The following is a 19,405-nucleotide window of genomic DNA, read 5'->3' on the forward strand; positions in this document are numbered from 1 at the left end:
TAACTTCTGACACATTTGAAGCTGGAGATCTATGGGTGAAAACAAAGAATTTTTTTTAAAAACTCAAAATAGTTTTCCCTGCTAAAAAGCTGAATGGAATTTAAGCCTAAGTAGAACTAAGGTGCTAACCAGCGAGCTGAGAGGTGTGGGAGGACTAGAAGCCAATACATATGGAATCGTAGAGTCTTAGAGTTGGAAAGATATCAGGGATGATCCAGTGCACGTGCCCAGCCAGAACGAGAGTCCCTACCTCACCCAGTCATGTGGCTTCTTTTACCTCCCCTCCTCCACTCATAAGGAACTGGCGCCTTTTTCATCATTAGGACCCATTTTCATCATTAGAAACCAGTTGCTACCAGAGTTTTCTTTCCTTATTTTTAATATTTCCCTGGAATTTCCACCCATCGGGCCCAATTTCGGCCACGATAGGCTATAAGAATGTTCACTGAGGGCGCCTGGGTGGCTCAGTCGGTTGGGCGACTGCCTTCGGCTCAGGTCGTGATCCTGGAGTCCCGGGATCGAGTCCCGCATCGGGCTCCCCGCTCGGCAGGGAGTCTGCTTCTCCCTCTGACCCTCCCCCCTCTCATGCTCTCTATCTCATTCTCTCTCTCAAATGAATAAAAATCTTTAAAAAAAAAAAAAAAAGAATGTTCACTGAATCCCCTTGTTGCACAACAACCCCCAATACACTTGCCACAGGAGTTTCATCCATCCTAAGTCCTCTCTTGGTATATTCACAGCTTCTGAAGTTCTCTTTATTCCAACCACCTCCTTCAGGATGCAGAATAACTTCGCAGTGTGCCAATGGGCAAAGCGATGCCTAACACATCATCCGACTAATAGTTACAACATTAATTTTCCATGATCTATTTTTCCATTATTGCAGTATAATATCACTTTTAACTCTTAGCAGCCATTTCACACCCTTGGCATCTATTAAAAACTTGTGGCCAGTTGTAATCCTTTTATTTTTTTGTTTGTTTTCACATGGAGTGTTGCCAAAGTAGATATTTCTACACCTGCGTGTGTGCTAGAGTGTGTGTTAGCCTCAGATCTCTCTGTGGATCACTGGAGAGTCAAGGACTGGTCGCAAACCTGAGTCTGTGAAACTATACCATGACCCTAATCATGTTGATGCCACATGTGAGATATCAAAGAAAGCACCTTGTCCTCCTAAACACGTGCTCCTCTTCTAAAGAACAGCCTATTTATAAACTCGATCTTTTCAGAGGACCTGAGGTGACCAGGCGATTTACCTTTCTAGAAACTCATTTTTTATTCACAAACTTCCCTTCTTCTTACCAAGTATGTACCCTGAAATCCCTGCTTCCAACAATTCAATTCCCACCTAATTAATTTTCTTTTCCTCCCACCCAGGGTGACTGACTCTTGACTTTTTTTTTTTTTTTTTAAACAACTGAGCAGGCCAAGAAACCCAACCCCACTCCACCAACCAGAGCCCCGCCTCTGCCCCAGGAGGCCTGGAGTTGAAGGCCAAAGAGGGAGAGGGGACTGCAGCGCCCACTCTGTGGCAGGCTGGCTGGGGGAGCGTGGGCTCTGCTGCCTCATCCAGTTGGGACCGCCCAGGGTCGCTCCAGAAATTGCTGCTGCTGGGACTCATCAGGTGGCTGCTGGTGGCTCCCTACCACATTTTCCTTCTCCCTCTCCCTCTCTCTCCACAGATTGCTTCCCAAGAGGAGCCTGCTGCTGAAAACTCATCATCACACGTCCAGACGCCACACAGGAGGGTAAGGAGCTGGGGCCACGATCTCCAATCCCTGTCTTCTAGAATTGAGGGTGCATATGGGTGTGTGGGTGGGAGAGGGTGGAGGTGTCCGCAAGCTCGTGGTGGTGGAGCTATGTCGCTGACAGGCAGTCTACAGCCGGGCCACGTTGCTCATGTTCTGGATCTGAAATTGGGAGCCAGCACACATTCTCTCGAAATGTAAGGAATGCCAGAGATCAGGAGAATGTCATAGTAATAGAAATGCATGAGAGGGATGCCTTTAGAAAGTAAAATTACTTGTCATGTCCATTAATAAGTTTCCATCTCTAAAGCCTAATGCATGTTTTTATTCCTTCATTTTATAGAGAAAGGAGGGACAAAGTAAAATTTGCAGGTTTTGTTCACAAAGTTTGGAATTCCATCTTCATTTTTATAGGAACCATGTAAACATTTAGTACGTGATAATGTTTAGATGAAATACAATCAGTTTCAACTCAATTGGTAGCACAAAAATCAGAGAACGCCTCGAATTCCCAGAAATGTTCCTATTGGCAAAATAGAAACTCCCCCTATAAAAAGAACACGTGTTTTACTTAACCATAAAATGAGTTTTTGTTCTCGATGTGCACCCATGGCTATCCTGACCTCTGTTTTATGTTAGAAGTGAAACGGTGAAGTGGGAAACCCCCCTTAAGTTGGACTTAACTTAAAATGGCAAGCAGCAGAAGCTGGAGTGTTTCTATTCCTGGAGTCAGTGCTGATGAGCTGGGACAGATGCAGTGACTGGAATGTGACAGGACAGGGGGAAGGCGCAGCTGATTTGCCCCTTTGGCAAGGACACATTCTGGGATCCCAGCTCATTCTGGCATGAGAATGATAGTGACACTTGAGCGCACATGGCTTTTCAGCTTGCCCTGTGGAGAGGCTCTCCCAGGAGGCAAGGGGAGAAGGCGGCAGAAAAGAGAATGTTCTTAAATATAAAGCGGCAATTCTTTTCTATAATCAGTTGTAGGAGATTTTCATCTGAGAGCTGTGTCAGGCCAAGAGGAGCTTCTCTCTAGGGTAATTCTTTCACAGGGACTTGCCTGATCCTCAAAGAGAGTAGAATTACGTCACCATTTCTTGTCTGCACCATCTTCAGCCCAGTGGTTCTGGGTTTATTTTGGGTCAGGGGTCTTTTTCAGAACCTCGTGGAAACTCTAGGCCCACTCCACAGAAGAAGACACATAAACACACATGCATAACATGTTTCATAATATTCTAGAAATTTCCATGGAATTCATGGACTCACTTAAAACCCAAGCAGGGTAGCTAGATAAAATACGGAACACCCAGACTACATTTGAATTTCAGATAAACCACAAACCAATTTTTTGTATAAGTATGTCCCAAAATACTGTAGGAGATACACTTACTCTAAAATATGACTCATGGTTGATCTGAAGTTCCAATTTAACTGGACATCTTGTATTTTTATTGGCTAACTCTGGCAACCTAGACCCCGCTGCATGCCTCCCAGGTGAAGAATCCTGTCCCAGTTGGTGTATCTGTATCTGATAGAGTTGATCCTAGGATTCTGAAAAACCATATTGAGGGGAGAAAAGATTTAGGACCAGACTTTGACAATTCTGGCAGCAAAAGCCAGCTGTTTATTCTTAACACTGTGTCAAGTTTTAGAACTGAAAGGTACACATATCCTCATCTGACAGATGTTTAAACTGAATTTCTAATTCATTGATGTTTTGCCATAGGTCTATTAGATGGTTAAAGCAAAAAGAACACTAAAACCCAATTTCCAGTTCTGTGACAACCAAAGAGACATGAATCTGAAAAATTACATTTCCAACCACCCCCCAACACATAAACATACAAAAGACTAGGAAGAGAAAGAGCTATTTTCCTGAAATTTCAACAAAACCCAAACCAAAAATTTTAGCACTGGATCCTTGTGTCCTGTATCCAGCCTTGGTGAATGGAATTACAGTTAACTTTGTGCATAGTTTCTGTATACTTTATAGATAAAAGCCAGACATGAGCCTCTAGCTAAGTTGAACCATATGGAATTAATGTTTGTTTTTAAACAAAAATTGATAATTTCATATTCAACCCAACACTTAAAAGGAAGTGCTTGTGCTCTGATCAACAAATTCATGCAGGATCTCCTTGAACCTATTTCTATTTTTGGCTTACCCGAAAGTTTTCTATCTTTACTACCCATAACAGGATTAAGAAATCCACAGGTTCTGTTCATCCTCAGATTTGTTTTACATTCGAAAAGGCAATTCTCTTATTTCAGTGTTTGGAGTTACAAAGAACCATTTCATGTTCTCTATATCCAAATTTTTATTTGACAACCTCAGGTCTGTGTCACTCAGTCTCTGTCTTCTCATGCTGGAAAGAGCTAACTTTTTAACCTGCCACAGATTTTAACCTACCCTGGCTTTAAGGGAGGTGATTATGGGGATCAGGACTCAATCTGGGTTTGAGTCTTTGCTCCACTATGCATTGCACGCTGCTTGTGTGACCCTGGATATGTTTTTAAACTCTCTCTGAATCTTAATCTCTTCATTTGTAAAATGAACATAATATAACCATCTTTTCAGATTTCAGTGATGCTTAAATTAAAAAAAATAAACAAAGTCATGTAAAGTACTTAACCCAGGGCTCAGCACACACAGTAAGTTCTCAATTAATAAATTAATATAATTATTATTTTAATTAGAAATGGAGGTAACAGTTTACAATTAATACATAATATAGATTCATGCTCGGTGATTTATATTTAGGAATAATTATTAATGTACTTAAATTTGGTAAATACAAAAGACGATGAAAAATGCGATGGCTCACATGACTGCCCAGCTGTTTATTGGATGCCGAATGTATGATGACACTATCGTAATATAAATGACACGAGAGCCAAGATCTGTGGTGGACAATGGGAGGACAGTGTGGAGGTGCATCTCTGTTACCCTTCTATCTAGTTGCTCATGGGCAGCTCTTCCAGGAACCCAAGAGGCTGCTCTGGGTAATCCTGGATGGAGCAGAGAGGGAAGGAGGCTGTGGTGTCTGTGGTCAGAGAAAGAGAATTCTCTGGGTTTTCTGCACAGAATGAAGGGATAGTTTGGAAGCATAGGGAGCCTCCTATAACCCTCTGCACCCTGTGCAAAGTCTTTTCTTTCACCCAAAAAGGAAAGGGATGGGAAAGGATTTGCAGTGCCTCCAAATAGCTGCTCATCCCATTACACCACCTCCTCTGCCATAGCTGGTCCTCTCTCCAGCAAGTCTTACTATGGTAGGGGCTGTGTGAAAAGTGCAAGTTGTAGCTGTCTCAGGGAGTGTGTATAGTTCTTCCTTTCTTTGATCCCCCGGTGGGAGGGCTCCCCCGCCCTGCAGCTCCCTGGAGCTGGATGGGGAGGGAGAATCAAGTCTGTTGTGCTTTAAGAAAAACAGAGAAACAGTCTTGAAACTCTCCCGGCCATGGGCACCTCAGCAAGGCTGTGTGCTCCTCACCACGCAGACCATGACCCCAGTCAAAGCCCTGCCCAGGGAATGGTATCCATGGTGATTGCCCTGCTACCAAGCCTGGAGAATCCCTGAGCAGCTGGCCACAAGGCACTCACTCAGTTTTAAAAAAAGAAAAAGAAAAAAGCTTTAAAAAAATAATAACTAAAACCCTCATCCAACTCTGAATTAATATATAATTGAATCAATAGGAATGGGATGCTTTCAAAATTTATTACTTAATGTCTAGGTTATATCCTAGATTTGTCCAGCCTCAGAGGGATGACTGATCCTCAGGCTTCTCTGAGGGGGCTGTGGTGTCCTGATTGGAGGAACAGGGCACAGACTAAGAACACCTGGGCAGGTGGATATACAGTCTCACCTCCAAGGTGCACACCCAGGAAAAGGATGTAGTGGCAGCTCTAGTAAAGAAAGATTGAATTTGCGAGCATCTCTGGGAAAATATGGCCACTAGGAAGTGGAATGTGGTCTCTTAAACGGTCTCCTGTTTCTCTCCCTCCTCCTCCCCTAGAGCCAAAGAAGCCAGTTACCTCTACAAACTGATTTTGAGGGCTCTAAAATCCCTCTCTTATTTTAAAAATGTATGTATTAAAATATTATTTAAAGTGTTAGTAGGAGCACCTGGCTGGCTCAGTAGGTAGAGCATGTGACGCTTAATCTCAGGGTTGTGGGTTCAAGCCCCACATTGAGCGTAAAAATTACTGTAAAATACAATCTTTTAAAAAAATTAATAATATTAAAATCAAATTAATTGAATTAATTGATATTATTTAAAATAGCATTTAAAGAATAAAATGATATATCCATAATAAACAGCTAACCCTTGAACAACATGGGGGTTCAGGGCGCCAACCTCCTACATAATCAAAAATCTGCATATAACTTTTGACTCCCCCAAAACTGAACTACTGCCATACACAATTTACTGGGGAGACAAACTCTTTATGCAGAGATGATTAGGGTCCCACAGCATGTTAAGAGAATATTTGCAAACCTTGAGCTCACTGCAATAGCAACAGGAGGTGGCTCCAAAATTCTTATGTAGTATAGTATGGACTACAGTTACTTTTATGCAGTTATGACTTCATACTGTATCTTTACATTTGTTCACATTTCTCTCAACTATAAATGGTGCCATGCATGGTCTGTAAGTGTTTGTATGCCTAAGTTTTGATAAAATCTAACTTTTTATAATAGATTTGTGTGTATCTTATGGTAGTAAATGATAAAATAGACTAGTATCTATGTACATTTTATGCATTCATGACAGACCAAACTTTTTCTTAATTTTTCAGTATTTCTAGACTACATAGTTCATCTGTGTTTTCAAATTATTGCAAATCTCCCAAAAAATCTCCAATATACTTATTGTGGACCCACGCAGTTCAAACTTGTGCTGTTCAAGAGTCAACTGTATATATATATATATATATATACAGGAAATAAAAAGTGGCAACAGGAAATAAGAGAAGGAAGGCCTGGAAGAACTACGGATTTCACTAGGGCCTCAGATTGTCTTCTCCCTTCCTGGAGATTTCTTAATCCTTCTTGATCATAAAGGAATTTATTGAGTTCAAGCCCTTCCCAGCATCCAACATCCTTTATGTATTGGCCTAATAGGCCCGCCCACTGTCTCCCTCATGACTCAGCTAGCTGAGTCTGCGCATACCGTGCTGAGTCATGGCTCCCTGCTTCAGCATGAGGCATTTCCTCTACTTCTAATGACCTTCTCCCTCCCATACCCACTCCTCTTAAAAATCCTTTGTTTGGTACCAGGACCAGCAAGACTCCTATTATCTTCAAACCTTCCCATCCTAACACCACTTCATCTAAATGATCAGAGAACATACTCTGTATGACTTCAGTGCTTTTAAATTCATGGAGACATGTTTTGTGGTCCAGCATAGGGTCTATCTTGGTGTACCACGTACACTTGAGGAGAATTTTTATCCTGCATTTGTTGGGTGTAATGTTCTAGAAATATCAATTAAGTCAGGGTGATTAATAATGTTGTTCGATAATCTATACCTTTACTGATGTTTTTTTTTTTTTTTTTTTTTTTTTTTACTATGTTTTTCACAATATAGCGCTTCAGGACTTTTTAATGTAAATAAACATTTTTGATTAATTTTCAAAATAATGATACAAATTTAGCATTCTTCTTGGAATGGAAAATTTGCTTGGAGATTACTTCATTCTTTTTCTCTTTTTCAAAAGTGCATCTCGTAGTGCCAGCTGCTTTTCTCGGAAGGAACGCTTGTTTTTTGCCCGGACGTTATGGCTATATCGCATCATCATAAAGTTCTTCTGTTTTTTCTTCTCTTTATTTGTGGAACTGGAAAATGGGTTCATTTTGGTTTTCTTCCTCACAAATTCTTTTCGGTCTGTCTTTCCAGCCATTGCCGTTGCTAGTCTTGTCTCCTTGTCAGACTTTGGCTTCTTATGAAGGCGTTCAATGTCCCGAAGAGAAAGTAACTCACCCCTGGGCTCCTCATCACTATCGATTTCAATATATTTCCTCTTTTGGGCTTTCCCTGGGGCAGCATCGAGTTCTTTCCTCATTTGGGCCATGCGGATTTTCTGGAAGTCTTCCTGAGTTAAAACTCGGCTCGTGCTAATGGCTGCAGCTTTGGCTTTCCGCTCCTCCATGGGCATGCTGTTGAGCTTCTTGGATATTTCTTGCTGTTCTTCATCAGAAGAGTGGTGCACATCAACCCACTCACCATCGGCATCTGCCTCCTCACTGAGACTGGTACTTTCCCACCCATCTTCGTCGTTTTCAGCATCCTCTTCTTTTTCAACTTCTAGAACTTCTGCTCCTGGAATGTAATCTTTAGCATCTAATTCTCCATATTCTTGCACTCTTGCTTCTATGGAGGCCTCTGTAGGCTTACCCCGGAATTTCTTCTGCAACATCTTAGGATTCAGTGTTCGGAAGAGCTGAATCAAAGTTCTAGCAGACATCATCACATTCTTATCTCTGTGTGTTTTATACTGAGCCAGGTCTTGGAGAAGTTCTTCAGTCATGGCTAGAGGACATCGAGCTGTTATCTCTTTTATAGCATTGATTCCTACTGTCATGACCTCCCCAGAGTTCTTGTCGGTGACAAAATTGTTGGCCACAGTCATGAGCACTGACTGAATGATCTCTGGGGGTACTAAGTGATGAGATGCTTGGGCAGCAAACAGAAGGATCTTTGTTACTTCTCTTTGGTGGGGCTGCAGAAACCTTTGCACAAATGGATAGAAGTTAAAGAGAAAAAGCTCGTGAATTCCCACCAATCTGGAGATGAGGTTCATGAGCATCATTTTCACCTCAAACCTCTCTGTAGAGCTCTCTAGCTGCTTTAGTAGTTTTTCTGCAAAATCTTGGGGATCATGAATCAAATGAATAGCTGAAAAGTTAAAGACCTCTGGTTTTTTCTTCTTTTTTTGTTTCTTGAGCACTTTCATAGCCTTTTCCAACCTTTTCTTGTGTTTGGAGCTTTTCTTCCCTGTGGCATATTGCACTAGAAGGTCTCTTGCTGTTGGTCCTTCATCCTCAGATTCTGAGTCGCTGTCCTGTTTCTCCTCTTCATCTTTCCCAAGGAAAAATGTCAAAGCAGCAACTAATATCTTGGTGACCTTAGAGAAACATGCAGTTGTGATCACATTGACAGTTTTGGCATCATTCCAGATGTTTCTTCTGTAGAGTTCAATCATCACATCCAAAGATATCTTGGCTGCAGTTGCATTGCTGTCTCTTAACATGGTGTACATGAAATTCTGCAACACTATATTCACTTTATTGTTCTTGTGTTTTGCATTTATATTCTTGATATCAGTGACAATATGTGTGTATAAAGTCTTTCGCAGAAGCTTATCATGGCAACGCAGAAGTTCAAAGAAGAGTTCTAGCAAACTTGATGGGTTGATGAGATTCTTATTTCTCAGCAAGATCAAAGCTTTGCAAAATGTCATTCGAAGATCTGGATCCAAGACAGTGTGATTGTAGGAGAGAAGATCTTTCAGCTCTTGAGGAAAATTACTTAAATGTTCTGGATAGCAGTGACCAATCTGTGCCATAAACATCACCAGCTCTGCCAGTTCTTTGCTAGGTTTGTTTGGTTGTAATTTGAAAATCTCCACATTGGATTTGTAGTGATTATACTGCTGTAGAAACTCCTCGACGTAGGCTGGCGGATCCCGCTTGATCAGATTCTGTAACTGCGGCAGGTTGCTGGGCAGCTTGTTATTGTTTCTGTTAGACATGCTGGCTGCTGACTGGCTCCGCAGGGAACAGTTTTAAGAAACCCCACACCGCCGGCAACCACCAACCGTGTCGGCTAGGTGTTACTGATGTTTTTTGTCGAGAGACCGTTACTAACATTTTCAAATATAATTGAGGAATTGCCTATTTCTCCCTTTAATCCAGTCACATTGTTTTGCTTCACATAACTTTGAAGGTCTGTTATTTGCACATATGCATTTCTATTTGTTATATCCCATGATGATTGGAACTTCTAATCATTATGAAATTCCCTCTTCATCACTGGTAATTGTTTTTTTCTTGAAGTGTATTTCACCTGGATGTTAACATATCCACTCCAGTCTTCTTATGTCTCCTATTTCCATGGTAAATCTTTTTGTACGCACTTATTTTTTACCTATCTGTGTCTTTCTATTTATAGTGAATCTCTTGTAGACAGCATATATTTGGGTCTTGCCTTTCTTATCCATCCTGAAAACCTGTGTCTTTTAATTACAATGTTTAATACAATAAGTAATACAATTGGATTTAGGTGTACCATTAAATTATTTGGAGGGTTTTTTTTTTTTGTCTCCTCTAATTTTTGTCCCTCTGTTCCAACTTTGCTGCCCTCTTTTGAATTCCATTTAAATTTACCTATTGGTTTCTCAGCTATACTTTGCATTCTTTGAGTGGTTGTTTTAGGGCTCTACTGTCCATTACCAGTCATCAGTCAGATGTGGCTATTGAACACCTAAAGTGTAGCTGGTCCAAAATGAGCTGTGCTCATTTAATATAAATACACTTTGTGTTTTGAAGACTTAGGATTAAAAAATGTAAAATATCACATTAATAATTTTATACCAATTACATATAGACATTATAATATTCTGTAGATATTAGGTTGAATAAACTATATTATTAAAATTAATTTCACCTGTTTCTTTTTAACATTTTAATGTCATACTACTGGAAATTTTTTAATCGCATATGTGACTCATGTTATATTTCTATTGGCCAGCACTAATCTAGAGATTACAATATGCAAAGTTAAACTCTCACAGCTACAAAAGTTAGTATTTACCACTTTACATAAAATATAGAAACCTTGTAATTGTATAGATTCACTTACCATCACCCCATCCTTTATGCTGTAATTGTCATATGTGCTACATCTAGAAATGTTAGAAACCCCACAAGACAATGTTATCAGTTTTGCTTTGAAGAGTTATATGCATTTTAAAGAAGTTCAGAGGGGAAAAAAAGTCTTTTATATGCATCCAGATATTTATTATTTCTGATGCTCTTCATTCCTTCCTGAAGCTTTAAGTTTCCATTGAGTTTTCCCTTTTGAGATCTCTCTTTTCCAAAATTCCCAGCTCACTTTCCAGAGGATGTGGTTGCCACAAACTCTATCCTCTGCTTCTTCAATGCAGCGATACTTCCTGTTGGAGTTGTAGCTGCCCTGTAAAGTACCAATTGCAGTCTGCTCTTAGGTGAAAAACCACCAAAAAGCCCCCAAAAAAACAAAAAACAAAACCCACCAAAAACCCCCCAAAATCTTGCAGGCGTAGGGGGATTCATCCTATGCTATTTCTTTTTTCCAACTCTTGACTCCTCTACAAAATCATCCTGCTTTTTACACTCCCTATAGACCCTTGGTAGTTTCCCCCTACCTCTCCCCCTACCCCCACTAATCCATGCGCACCCCCTCACTCCCTAGAGCTCCTTCCTAAACTTAAGTGGTCTTTCAGAGGCTGGGGTCTTCCCAACAATACTATATGATATTCCTAAAGGCAGAGTGAGCTAGTCAGCAATTTATCAAACTTAATTAAGGATACCTGAGGATACCTCAATTAAGTCTGATATAGGAGAATAACAATGTAGAAAAAGAAGATTTGAAACTGGAAATCATATATTAGTGCTCCTACAGTTCACCTTTGGATTCTTTTGGAATTCCCTGCTGGTCCTTTGTCTCCTTAGCCCCATCATATTGCTGTGTTGTCGAGGCCAGATTCTCTCTTTTCCCCAGAAACCTCAGAATTACACCCTGTCCCAAGGACAAGAATGATTCGGTACAGTATACCAGTTGTTAAAATAGAGATCCTTCTGTACAGAGTTGGTAAATGGGCAAATAAACAGCCAAGTAGTTGCTGCCCTGACCTCCCCCTGAATCCCTCCCACCCCTCCATCCTTCTCTGAGAAGCCCCTGGGCCCCACTATTATCCAGCAACTGAAAACTTACCCAGAGTCCTCCAGGGAATCCTCTGGAACCCAGCTCCAGAACCTATGAATCCATACCGTTTAGTAGGTGCCCCGTTTTGTCAGTTGTTGAATATTTAAATACCACCCTGTGTGCTGCCAATGAAAACAGGAGTTGCCGCTTATCCACAGGGGAGACATTCCAAGCCCCCCGGGGTGATGCCTAAAACTGCAAACAGTACTGAAGCTTAGATATACTATGTTTTTTCCTATACATATATACCTGTGATAAAGTTTATTTTATAAATTAGACACAGTAAGAGATTAACAACAGTAACTAATAATAAAATAGGACAATTATAACAACATACTGTAATCAAAGGTGAACGTGGTCTCTCTCTCAAAATATCTTATTGTACTGTACTTACCCTTCTTGTGGGGATGTGAGATGATAAAATGCCTGCATGATAAGATGAAGTGAGGGGAATGATGTAGGCATTGTGACCATTGACCTTCTGATGATATGTCAGGAGGATCATTGATTGCTTCCTGACCACAGTTGACCATGGGTAACTGAAACTGAAGAAAGCGAAACCACAGATAAAAAGGGGACTACTGTAATCATTTAATGATAGATAAACAGAATATTTACCATTTCAGTCTAAAACATCCATGTTACTCCTCAAGTTCAGAATTTCCTTCAAAATAATGAGTGGTTATGAGCCCTACATCTACATGAGTAGAAACTTCTCCAAAGGGGTTCTTCTAGGAAAATAGACAAGACTTTTCCCAAAGACACATTGGTGCTTCTACTCCAGATGGTAGAAACTGATGCTTAAAAAAAATATATTCTGCTGTGCTTGCTAGTTACTTGTTACCATTTTGTACTTATCATGTCTTGTCTGTCTCCCATAACTTACATATTGTATGGCTCCATCATTTCCAGCACAGTGCTGCCTACACAGCAGGAGGTGTCTGATAACTGCTTGCTGAACAAAATTTTTTAAAATTTTCCCCAGAAAAGTCCATCACGGGGACACTTACCACCTAAGTCAAATGCATTTGAAGACTAAACTGATGGTGGGTTGAAAATCTATTTCATAAGGTAAGGTTGCATCTGGCATTGCTTGCAAGAAAGAATGAGGAAGGACAAATGTGCTGCAGTCTGTAAACCAAATATAAATATGAATATGACAATTTGAGCTTAATGAGGAAGACAAAAGCCCTGGCAAAGAGATAGATCTCTGTTTCCTACCTACTTGCTATGCTTCTTCCATGTGGAAAGGAATAAGGACAAACACAATAGAAAGGTTATGAAATTTTTAAACATACATTCCAGTAATTAAATTGAAGGGCCTTTCAAGGGAGATCAAAGCCAAGTTTTACCCTTCAGGATGAACTCAACAGTGTGACTTAAAAGAGACACATACATACACACACCCTTCAATAAACCATGAAACACCTAATACCTAAGTGTCCATCAGTAGGAAAAGAATAGCATGAGTTCTATATATCTTTAGTATGGGATACTATGCAACTATTAGAGAGAATAGTGTAAATTTATATGTGTCCTGATATGGGAGGAGGTACATTGTTACTGCTAGGTGAAAAAAGCAAACTGCTGAATAATAAAGCATAAACATGCTTTGATGTAAGTTCTCATAGAGTGGTATGCTGAAGCTGACTTGTACTGGCTCATGAGAACCAACTGTTACACCTTCAGGAATTTGACAAGCTGGTTGTTAAGCAGTAGAGAGCTTAAAATCAACTACAATAAGTGTATTTGCCCAAAGAAATCCACACCTTACAAATAAGGGCTCCCCCACTCTTAGAGAGCTGATTTATCAGCACACCACTGCTCAAAAATGTGCAGATACGAGTTTGTATAAGCATATCAAATTATCTGGAATAATATATACCAAACTGTGAATTGTTGAATTTACACATACTGATTTTATAATCTTAAAAATGAAAAAAAAAAAAAGAGTAATCTCACAAAAAAGTGAATACTACCATGCTGTAAGTAAAATCCATTGAAAAAGTCCAAGTATTACATTTTCTGATGACTATGCTCAATATTTTGAAAAATTCTAAAACAATTTAATCAATGATATTTTAAGGGCTATGCATGTATTTGCTAAACTTAATATATTTCAAGTCTGTTTAATACTAAAGCTGCTCAGAGCTACCTTAAAGGTTCAGACCACTTCATACAGGTTTAAAAACTGGTTCAAATATTGGGGTGCCTGGGTGGCTCAGTTGGTTAAGCATCCAACTCTTGGTTTTGGCTCAGGTCATGATCTCAGGGTCATGAGACTGAGCCTATGTTGGGCTCCACGCTGGGCATGGAGTCTGCTTAAGATTCTCTCTCTCCCCCTCCCTCTGCCCCTCCTCTGCTCACTCACACTCTCTCGCTCTCAAAACAAACAAATAAATAAAAAACTGGTTCAAATATTTATAACATTGATAGTGAAAAATGGTTATTATCCATATAAATATATCTTTATGAGGATATATCTCTATGAGCACATTCCTAGATTTAGATTTAATGTCAAAGCAAAGACTGTATCAATTATACTCCCATCAATAATGTATGGAGAGTACCACAGCAATATCTGTTATTGTGAATGTTAAAAAATATGTTAACCATCTGATATGCAGAATGTGTCCACAAAAAAATAAAAAAGATCTCTGTATTTCAGTTGACAGTTCCCTGATTATTAGTTTAGCTTTAAAAAAAGTATTTATCAACTATTTCTATTTTATTTTCTGTGAACAACCTAGTTACCTAGTCACAGTCTTTGATAATTTTTAATTGGATTACCTTTTCCTTATTAATTAATTATTGGAGCTCTGTAAACATGTCAGTTAACCTTTTATCTGTCAAGAATGTTACAAACATCTTTCACTATCAATTGCTTGTCTTTTAAATAGTTGATGTTGTTTTATAGAAGTTTTGGGGGGTTTGTTTTCTTGTCTTTTTGTTTTTTTGTATTCAGATACTTCAGTCTTTTCCCCTATGGCTTCTGGATTTTGGGTTATGCTTAAGAGGGCCTTTCCTACCCTAAAATTAAGACAAACAAACAAAAAACCTACTTTGTTCTAGTTCTTTTGTGTGTGTGTGTGTATGTGTGTGTGAGAGTGTGATTTAGAGATTTCATCCATCTGGAAGTTATTTTAGTGACTATGTAGAGTGGAAATCAGTTGAACAAATGTATTGCTACAAGTCCGTACCTATTGACTTTTAAATTCCACAGTTATTCTGATATATATACATTTTACATGGATTCCTGAATTTTAGTATTTTTTTGAGGAAAACTTCAGAGTTATAATTCACTTTTTCAGGAGAGTAAACTAAGCCCTTTAAATGTTGTTTAACTACTATTCTAGAATTGCTGTACAGCTAGATCAGAGAGTATTTGGTCACTTCCTCTGCATAAAATGACTTAGCAGTATAGCTATTGAGAGGTCTCGTTTGATAATATAAATCTTTCTAGAATTGTCTTCAGTGCTTGATGCGTCAATAAAATGTGCATTTAGTTTAATGTAAGTCTTTACATCCACTTTGAGTTTTAATCTACATTATGTCATTTAAAAACTATTGTGAAAAAGAACAGTTTCTCAATGTAGCATTTCAAAGTCCAAAGCACCGTTAAAATAAAATGTAATGTATGGTGATTAGCATAACATAATAAAAAAAAAAGTAAAAAAAATAAAACCATGCTTTTTTTTTTTTTTTAGCAAGTTCTTGCCTGTGACAGTGTGTTTGCCAACATGGCCCCCAAAAAGAAGACTGTCAGAAAGAGCAAAGGAGATATCAATGAGATGACCATAATCGTAGAAGATAGCCCCCTAAACAAACTAAATACTTTGAATGGGCTCCTAGAGGGAGGCAATGGCCTTAGCTGTATTTCTTCTGAATTAACAGATGCTTCTTATGGCCCCAACCTCTTGGAAGGCTTAAGTAAAATGAGGCAGGAGAACTTCCTTTGCGACCTAGTTATTGGCACCAAAACAAAGTCCTTTGACGTTCACAAGTCAGTGATGGCTTCGTGCAGTGAATACTTTTACAACATCCTAAAAAAAGACCCATCTACCCAAAGGGTGGATCTCAATGATATCTCACCACTGGGCCTGGCTACTGTCATCGCATACGCCTACACCGGAAAGCTGACGCTCTCTTTGTATACAATAGGAAGCATTATTTCTGCTGCTGTCTATCTTCAGATCCATACCCTTGTAAAGATGTGCAGTGATTTTCTGATCCGAGAGATGAGTGTTGAGAATTGCATGTACATTGCTAACATTGCGGAAACATACTCCCTGAAAAATGCAAAAGCAGCAGCCCAAAAATTTATCCGGGATAACTTCCTTGAATTTGCAGAATCAGATCAGTTTCTGAAACTTACATTTGAGCAAATTAATGAACTTCTTATAGATGATGACTTACAGTTGCCTTCTGAAATAGTAGCATTCCAGATTGCAATGAAATGGTTAGAATTTGACCAAAAGAGAGTGAAATACGCTGCAGATCTTCTGAGCAATATCCGCTTTGGTACCATCTCAGCACAAGACCTGGTCAACTATGTTCAGTCTGTACCAAGAATGATGCAAGATGCTGATTGTCACAAACTTCTTGTAGATGCTATGAATTACCACTTACTTCCATATCATCAAAACACATTGCAGTCTAGGCGCACGAGAATCCGCGGGGGCTGTCGAGTCCTTGTCACTGTTGGGGGACGTCCAGGCCTTACTGAGAAGTCCCTTAGTAGAGACATCCTGTACAGAGACCCTGAAAATGGATGGAGCAAGCTGACAGAAATGCCAGCCAAGAGTTTTAATCAGTGTGTGGCTGTGATGGACGGGTTTCTTTATGTGGCCGGTGGTGAAGACCAGAATGATGCAAGAAATCAAGCCAAGCATGCAGTCAGCAATTTTTGCAGGTATTTGATCCTTTATTAGGAACTGAAATGGTTCAATATTATGAGGAAATTGCTCTGACATAGAAGTAAATGAGTCCTGCCTGTTAGCTTAGTTCATTGGCTCAGTAAATCAATAATAATAATAATGCCACATTTCATATATACAATAGTCCACATTACATGAAGTATATGCTTATATAAAATGCACTCTATATTTCTGAATAAGCCTATGAAATGAGCCAGGAAGATGTGGTTATTCTGATTTTACATGTGAGAAATCTGATACCTAGACAAGTTGTACCACAAGTGAGTGGTACACATTCTCTCATTTATAGTAAGGTGCCCTTCACAGTACACTGTTTTTCTGAAAAGAAACTGGATACAGATTTAGTTTTTAACACTAAGTGGTAAGAAAGGTCAAAATAATACAAAATTTCTTTTAAGTGACTGTTACTAATGACTGTCAGATTCATAATTGGCAAATACAATGAGATCATTAAAAATGTGGCAGGTAATTAGTTCTAAATATTTTTTGAAGACTGAATACTATAAAAAATGTCAATATCTTTGATGCATGTAGAAACAGTAAAGGTATAATATATCCTTCAGAAAATGGAATTCAAATGCCATGTTGTTTTTGTATATTTATAATAAAAAACACTCTCATATATATGAAATGTCAGGAAGTCATGCTTATATCATGGTAGAAATACAAAGTCGAACATAACTAATGAGCAAGATCTTAAAATTTATAAAGTATCATGAAAATATTCTTTATTATTTCATTATATGTCTGTGTGTCATTTAAATGAATCCAAACGATTGACTTATTTTTGCCCTTTAATTTATAAGTATAGTTAAGTTTTGATTTGGAAGTTAAATGGGAGGAAAATGAACATCAAACTAATGCAGGGAGGTCTGTGTTTACAATACTTTGGAACTATGTGAACAGTTAAAACAGTTTTTCCTATGACTGCTTATTTTCCTCCTGCTGATAACTCTGTTAAGTATTCAAGTAACTGTTTTTGCAGTATTGATTTCAGTGGTTATGGTATAATAACTGTAATATAGAACACTGAAAATATATATCTCTAAGCTAAAAAATCTTACCTACTAATAAGTGCTAGAAAATAGAGAAATATCAAATTAAGCCTCTGGTGATGCTTTTGGACACGAGTTCCATTGATCTCATTCTAAACAGAAGACTTGGTTGAGTGACTTAGCTTTACTGTTGCAGTGATCAGGTCAGGTGTATCCATGAGAACATGTTTGCGAGACATGGAGAAATCCAATTAGCCAACTCCTATCTTAATTAAGCAGTAAGAACGAGCCAGGAATGGCTGGTGTCTGAAGATGTGTGGAACTGACTTAAATGTGGCAGTGTTCCCTTTCTGATTGCCACGAATACCCAGCTTCCACCGCCTCCCCGCAAGCGCATCTCATAAGCCCTCCCCGATGATGGACAGTGTGGAGTATAGAAGAAGAGGGACTGACAGTTTGGTCTCTGTGGGGACTTCTCCAAGAGGCCCGATAAAGGCAGTGGTTTTATAAACGGGACTAGGGGGAGTCACAATGCCCGTCTTGTCTTTATCAAGTGTCACACTTACTGGCTGAGAAACAAACACCAGCCTCCAGGTGCGGAGCTGCGCTCTGTGCGTAGCGTAGCCTCCTTGCATCAAGAGGGTCACAGTTTCCACGCTATGGTTTGTGGAGTCACGTGGGTTCCCTGGCTGCCGCCAACAAGGCTGTCACACTTGCTCTGCCATTTTCAGATACGATCCCCGCTTCAACACCTGGATACACCTGGCCAACATGAACCAGAAGCGCACGCACTTCAGCCTGAGCGTGTTCAACGGGCTCCTTTACGCCGTGGGCGGCCGCAATACCGAGGGCAGCCTGGCCTCGCTCGAGTGCTACGTGCCCTCCACCAATCAGTGGCAGCCCAAGACGCCCCTGGAGGTGGCGCGCTGCTGCCACGCCAGCGCGGTCACCGACGGCCGCGTGCTGGTGACCGGCGGGTACATCGGCAGCGCGTACTCGCGCTCCGTGTGCGCGTACGACCCGACCGGCGACTCGTGGCAGGAGCTGCCGGGCCTGAGCACGCCCCGAGGCTGGCACTGCGCGGTCACGCTGGGCGACAGGGTGTACGTGATGGGGGGCAGCCAGCTGGGGCCGCGCGGGGAGCGCGTGGACGTGCTGACGGTGGAGTGCTACAGCCCGGCCACCGGCCAGTGGAGCTACGCGGCGCCGCTGCTGGTGGGCGTGAGCACGGCGGGCGCCTCGGCGCTGCACGGCCGCGCCTACCTGCTGGGGGGCTGGAACGAGGGCGAGAAGAAGTACAAGAAGTGCATCCAGTGCTTCAGCCCGGAGCTCAACGAGTGGACCGAGGACGACGAGTTGCCCGAGGCCACCGTGGGCGTGTCCTGTTGCACCCTCTCGATGCCCAACAGCGTGACCCGGGAATCCCGAGCCAGCTCGGTGTCCTCGGTGCCAGTCAGTATCTGAACCCAGGTAGATGCGGGGACGCAGGAAGGGCGAATAGGCGTTCGTGGGTTACCTTTCGGTTAGCGAAAAGGAAAATATATAACATTTACTACAGTGATTGTATCTTACACTATATCGAGGCGTATGTCTTGGTAGTTTTAAATTCCTGGTGTGGCGGGCGTAATCTACCTCTGTGTCTTTTATTTATTTTCTTTTTTTTTTTTTTTAAGCCGAATACAGGGCCCTGGCCAACAAAGAAAAGAAAGCATTTATTTCAGCGGCCACTGGGTGGCAGACAGAATTCGTTGTAGGCAC

General features: G+C 40.5%; 2 protein-coding genes across 3 annotated transcripts; one reads left to right on the top strand and one right to left on the bottom strand.

The window, feature by feature from the left end:
- Positions 1 to 1,721: 1,721 nt before the first annotated feature.
- KLHL31 (kelch like family member 31) lies at positions 1,722 to 19,111 on the top strand. Its single transcript, XM_021691999.2, has 3 exons — positions 1,722 to 1,748; positions 15,423 to 16,627; positions 18,379 to 19,111. Exons 2-3 carry the CDS (start codon positions 15,456 to 15,458, stop codon positions 19,109 to 19,111), a joined length of 1,905 nt encoding a protein of 634 aa, XP_021547674.1. The 5' UTR covers positions 1,722 to 1,748; positions 15,423 to 15,455.
- Positions 7,336 to 9,571, bottom strand: LOC110582067 (protein SDA1 homolog). Of its 2 annotated transcripts, XM_044917375.1 has the most exons (2): positions 9,207 to 9,571; positions 7,336 to 9,095 (listed from the first exon to the last, which is right to left on the bottom strand). In XM_044917375.1, the coding sequence occupies exons 1-2, from the start codon at positions 9,500 to 9,502 to the stop codon at positions 7,439 to 7,441; spliced, it is 1,953 nt and encodes a 650-aa protein (XP_044773310.1). In that variant the 5' UTR covers positions 9,503 to 9,571; the 3' UTR covers positions 7,336 to 7,438. The 2 variants fall into 2 exon arrangements, with proteins under 2 accessions (XP_044773310.1, XP_021547673.1); XM_021691998.1 differs by having other exon boundaries at positions 7,336 to 9,571.
- Positions 19,112 to 19,405: the final 294 nt, after the last annotated feature.

This window comes from Neomonachus schauinslandi, chromosome 8 (assembly GCF_002201575.2).
Source record: "Neomonachus schauinslandi chromosome 8, ASM220157v2, whole genome shotgun sequence".
Classification (NCBI taxonomy): domain Eukaryota; kingdom Metazoa; phylum Chordata; class Mammalia; order Carnivora; family Phocidae; genus Neomonachus; species Neomonachus schauinslandi.